The sequence below is a fragment of the Mucor mucedo genome (genome assembly GCF_025094135.1).
Source record: "Mucor mucedo strain NRRL 3635 chromosome Unknown EV154scaffold_109, whole genome shotgun sequence".
Taxonomy (NCBI): domain Eukaryota; kingdom Fungi; phylum Mucoromycota; class Mucoromycetes; order Mucorales; family Mucoraceae; genus Mucor; species Mucor mucedo.
The window spans coordinates 143,833-149,645 of record NW_026252393.1 but is presented as its reverse complement, the minus strand read 5'-3'; the positions used below and the strand labels follow the sequence as shown (position 1 = coordinate 149,645).

Genomic DNA, 5,813 nt, shown 5'->3' with positions numbered 1-5,813 from the left:
CCAGAAGCCAGATCAATGCTGATATTATCCCATGCTACATCTAAACATTTTCTGAAAATATCAATATTTTTATTACGGACCCTTTTATCACTAATAAAATTCTCAAGTGAATGCCAAATATAATCAACCGAATTCAAATCATGGCTTTCGGCGGGCCAGTCATCCAAGCGCTTGATTGAACGAGTGTGCTTCCACCATCTCGTATAATTTTTAGTATGGCAATTGGCGCCGTCCTCTTGTAATTTATAATCCCTGTGCTATTCCTCACACAGTTCAGCTAACCAAAAGTAAAACTTTGACGTCAAAATGTTGACATACGCCGTCTGATCCACATTGTTAACAGCGAACACCAAAAGCCAAAAACACCGGCATAAAACCAGCTCCAGACATAATACTTCCCTCTATGGACTTAGTTGTTTCGACGATATAATGTTTATTATACCTTTCAACAGCATTACGAAGAACTCTCCCACATTCATCATTGCCTTTGACTATCAATCGCAACTCGTCCAACCAGACAACACCTCTCCATTGTTTGTTGGTCCAATCAACCAGTTCTTTTGCGTAATATCTGATGTCTAAGAGACAAAAATTTAAATCAAATATAAGAGAATTATTTATTAAATGCTTAATTTGCTCTTGTGTAAATATTATATGATCATGTTTTTAAGTCAGTGATTGGTGTTTGTGGTATCGGTACTTTTTATATGTTCCGTATTTAAATTAGAGTAGTTGTTATTATGGTGAGATAGTCTTGTGATACACCACTTTGCCCATCGAAGTCTTTTTTTCTTATTAAATTTGGTTATCTTTCTATTATTTACCGCCACGTAAAAGCCAAAGCCAGTTTGTCTCAAATAATGTATCAAAGTAGCTGTGCAAATGTCACTATGATGAAGTTTATTATCAGCGTCCATTTCCTCGTAAGACGCAAACGACTCGCGTCATGTTATTTCCTTTAGCCGTCTTAGATCTCTGTCATTCATTTTTTTTATGTGCACCATTTGGTTTTTCAGGAGTGATTCACTTTCCTTAATTCCATTAAGGAAGCCTTGCATTGTTGAATTCTAATCGCCAACCTCTTTTGAAATGCGATTCATGGAAAAGTTCACCTTATGCAATCAATAAACGCCTCGATTTTTTTCTCTCCCGTTTAAATATGTCGTATGAGTTATGTTTGATAGTTCTGAAATGGTCATTTTGAAATCGATAAGTAATCTTTTATGTTAATGTAAGAAATACGGAATGTAAATTTCAAAAACCAAGCACTAAATCTGTGCTGTACACTTCCTACTTTAGTGTGACTGTAACATTACGTAGATGTCAACATTAACAGAAGTGCCTGTTTAACTGGGTGGTTTAACTTACGAGAGCACCTTCACCATGCCCTGTGTTTGCATGCTCTTTATAAAGTGAATTTAATTGGAAAGAGATAGGTTTGTGTGACGTCGGAGGCACTAGTATCGCGTGCCACAGTAGTATTGCGCAGCAAACTCGCTAACAAACGAAAATTTTTTGGCACTAATCGAAAGCCCCTGTCACAAAACGGTCCTGTGATTTTTTACTCGAAGAATATTTTTGAAGGGGAAACAAAAGGTATAAAAAGAGTACGATTTTCCCTCACTTTTCAACTTTTTTTCTTTTTTTTTTTCTTCATCCAATTAAAAACCTACCGCCTAGTATCCACTGCGCAGAAAAGTGGCAAGGTTTTTGCCATGATGTCCGGGTCAGGATTTTTTAATATTAATGAAAATGAAAAAAAAATCTTAAAGAAATTTATTTTTATTCTTTCTGTCTTCTCATATTGCTTTTGATTTTTCGGGTCCCGTTCTACCAATAGCAGTCACTGAAAAAAAAACTGAAAGACGGGTCCCGTGTTTCCTTTTATTCTTTCTTTGGCTTTTTAAATTTTTAAGTAGTTGTTGTTACAGCAGAAATGAGCAGATCCTACTTAAACATCAAATCGGAGCGAGAACCACTACGTAAAGTGAAACAAAGAGAGAATCTCGAAATGAGATGGAGGGGAAATCAGAACATACGAAAAATGTTCAATTGCGTAATGTCTTTTTAGAATTCAATATAAATATGATGCACAAACATACGGAACTCCAACACCTAATCCGGTGCTGGTAGAAAATGGTGATCCTGGTCCGAGTACATCTTCTAATGTAAGTTTGGATCTGAATGTAATGCATCTGCAACTGCATAAAAGACTAACGTGTGTCAGTTATGACTAGGCACTGAAGCTGAAAGTATCATGAAATAAAAATACAGGTTGATTGACAGCTTTAGAGAAAAGGAAAATGAGGGCCGTCAAACACGTTACGGAGACCAGGTACAACAGACCAGATTTTTTTTTTCGACACAGGTTTTGCTAAAGTTACTGTATTTTAAATTAAGAGAGTAATAACACACTATCAATTATTGACAGTTATAAAACTAGGTGTAATTGAAGAATGTACCTGTTGCGGAAGTACCTGGTTTTCAGTCTACATTCATCATATCCGAAGATTTATCGGGATTGCCAAAGGATTGACGGTAAATATTTAAACAATTTGTTCAATTCTTGGCACGGACAGTGTTATGTAGTCGACTTTTATCAAGAATAAAATGTGTCTATTTGTACTCTCACAAAGTTCTGACGAAATAAGCCAATATTTAGTCCAGCAAGAATATATAGATCATATTCCATCAATTTGAATTGAAAACATGTCCACTGCAATTCACTATCAAACGATATCCAACATTACTTTCTTTACCTGAATTTAATTGGGCTATGCACGACGTTGCTCGGACTTCTCTGTGGAATGAGGATATTGTTGACCGTTTTGGAAGTGTAAAGAACTATGGCTACAATGTTGTATTTTCTTTAGACATACATTTACAAGAAAATAAAATACAAAAGAAACTACATATGCCTGCAATACAATCCGAAGATACATTAAGAATATTGAAATAAACGATAAGCTTTTTTTAAAAAAAGGATAGCCTCGAATGATTTATTTCGATTACCTTTATCTGCACTTGTAATTTATATTTACGTACGTTTATTGCACCTCTTCCGCTAACATGATCTATTCCACACCAGTATCTTTAACTTACTCAAGTATGCTTTTAGCATCTCTTTTTAATGACCATTGGGAATCAATCGCTCACTTTTCTCATTCACCATATTTTCGTCCGCTTTGCATATCATGCATAACCCCTTCTTGCTAGTGCATATAAGTTCAATCATCTGAATTCCAGGCGGGACAAATTCATTTGGCGCTACGTAAGGAATGCCAAGTAGTTCTGGGTACCTTCTAGTATGGTAATATTTAATTTCACTAGTTGATGTTATCTTCCTCTAAACATTGGCAGTCATTTGATGTGTCAAGCTGCAAACAATGTTTTGACAGGCTTGACCCAAAGATTGGATCAATCAAGATATTTGTTGAATTTTATTTGATGCGCGAAACAATGTAATCAGTTTCCAGATACGTTTGTAATAAAATTTGGACATTATTCCTAAATCAACCCATCTTAAATTTTAATACTTAATGTTAACCCTAAAATCTTTGTACAGACACACGCTTGTAAAGCTAGAATGTATATATAGACAAAAAATAATTGTTTAAGACCTGTGCTCCTAAATAAAAAGTTGACTATTGCTTAGTGTTTATGCAAATTGCTTTCCAAAGTAATGTCAAAAATGATCTTCAATATTTTAAAGGCGTCCTTAGTCAAGTGCAAGTTTAGGTCAAAACCAGTATCTCCTATAATAGCAATGATATAAAAAAAAACGTTTATCAACTAAAGTATTAAAACAATCACAATAATCACAACAAACACAATACATAAAATGAGGTTATTCTCATTAGTGTTCATAAATAGTAAGGCATATAAGTGTATATATATGCCCAGTTGCAGTTTTACAACACGTGGGGGTCATTGCAAGTGCAAAGTTATCAAAAGTTTTGGGATGAACAAGCCGGAGACTACCAATTAACTAATCGAAGTCGTCGAGACTAGGATTTCCACTGTTGGTTTATAGAGCTAGTGATTGGGAGTAAAAGGTAATTAGAAATTGTAGTGATCTGCTATGTTATTGCTACATTAAATAAATTCATATATATGACATCAATACATTAAAAAGATAAAGGAATTAACTCCTCATATTAGATAGTTAGTACTATTATATCACAAGGTTACAAGAACACAGTGACTAAGGCTTACTAAAATATGGAAGTACAATGTGTCTAAGATGACAGTAATACCAAGTGTACCATATTTACAAACTAAGTAGTTAAAAGTAACAGGATACACAATCGGAAAATGATAACAACTTCAAAGATACACTTAAGATAGTGGCACAGCAGATAGTTTTTTTATATAAATACTTGTTCATTTTATTCATAATAAAGACATCTTATAAACAGTCTCAAATTATTCACAAACTGCCTTATAATTTAGTTACCTTATGTATAAGTCTGGTAGATTCATTTGTATATAAATTGATTAAGAGCTAACTAAACGGGCGGGTTTGCCCTGATATTTATAGAAGATTGAAGATATTGTGGCTTGTATTTTCGATAGTTCAGATCCATCGTAGTTTTATATGATGGACCATTCATTTGGTTTCTTGAAGATCGTAAGACAGCTGTCCTTGATTTATTATTGTTCCTTAAATTCTCTGATCTCTCATTGGTCGGAACATAGAGTTGTGTTGTAATCAAGAAATTTCCATGAAGTTGGGTTACTGAATCCCGATCAATTATTCGTGAAACATCTTTCCGTTTGTAGATAGTAGCATTTATTATGTGGTTTTAGCACATGACTAATAATCTGTCTTTGTAAATCTGATCCCCGAGACCTTGTTTACCCGAACTGTCAATTAATATAAATAACATCATGTTTATTTATTCTTATTTCTGTATTCAAGATCTTATCTATTTTTCCTGCTTTTCTGAATAAACCTTTTTCTACCTTCATTCCTTTTTAAATATATATTAATACTAATAGATATATAGTTTTCTCTCTGCCTTGTCCTCACCTTAATAATCATTCTGTTCTGCTCTTGCCCCGCCTCGCTCCTGACAGAATGTATTAAATAATTCAATAGGTATAAACCAAAGTTTTTTATTTGGCTGAGGGCTGAAAGGAAGAGCTAATTTTAAAATATACACCCCCTTCAATTATGCATTTAATCCGGTTTTTTTTTTTAGGTAAATGGGTAAACGCTTACTATAAATCCGTCCAAACGAGTAAATGGGTAAATTTACCCAATCCGGTTGTTTTTTGGGTAAATGGGTAAACACTTGCTACACATCCGTTTAAATGGACGTATCAGGCGAAAAAGTTATAGCCTTGGTGTAACCTACAGGGTGACTATGTTGATACTCCGAAATATCCACTTCCAATAGACTTGATGTCAGTCAGAGCGTAAGAAGAACGCATTGTGTACATGTAAGGTATTGTTTTTCCCGCAATGTTGGCAATGTCGGTAATGTTGGCAATGTTGGTTATGTTGGCAATATTGGCAATGTTGTTAATTGTCTTAATGGCTGTGTTGATTAGTGTTATTGGCTGAACAATGTTACATTCACTTTGTTGATTGGTGGTTGCGTGGTGGTTGGTTTGCAAACCTTTTTTCTTGTTGTTTTCTGTTAAAAAGTATGGTATTTGGTCTATCAAAAAGACTTTTTTTGGCCTTATCAAATATTTTTTTAGTGATAAGGCTGTTTTAATTATATGAAAAATAAGTTACGGCCATACAATATTGAAAACACGGGATCCCGTCCGATCTCCGCAGTTAAGCAATATCTGGACCAGTC

The 5,813-nt window shown here is 34.4% G+C and overlaps 1 protein-coding gene across 1 annotated transcript; it reads left to right on the top strand.

Annotated features, from left to right (window-relative positions):
* Nucleotides 1-2,136: 2,136 nt before the first annotated feature.
* Nucleotides 2,137-2,959, top strand: EV154DRAFT_574113 (uncharacterized protein; the record flags this gene model as incomplete). Its single annotated transcript, XM_051606419.1, has 4 exons — nt 2,137-2,168; nt 2,275-2,335; nt 2,401-2,538; nt 2,681-2,959. The coding sequence occupies 4 exons, from the start codon at nt 2,137-2,139 to the stop codon at nt 2,957-2,959; spliced, it is 510 nt and encodes a 169-aa protein (XP_051453764.1).
* Nucleotides 2,960-5,813: the final 2,854 nt, after the last annotated feature.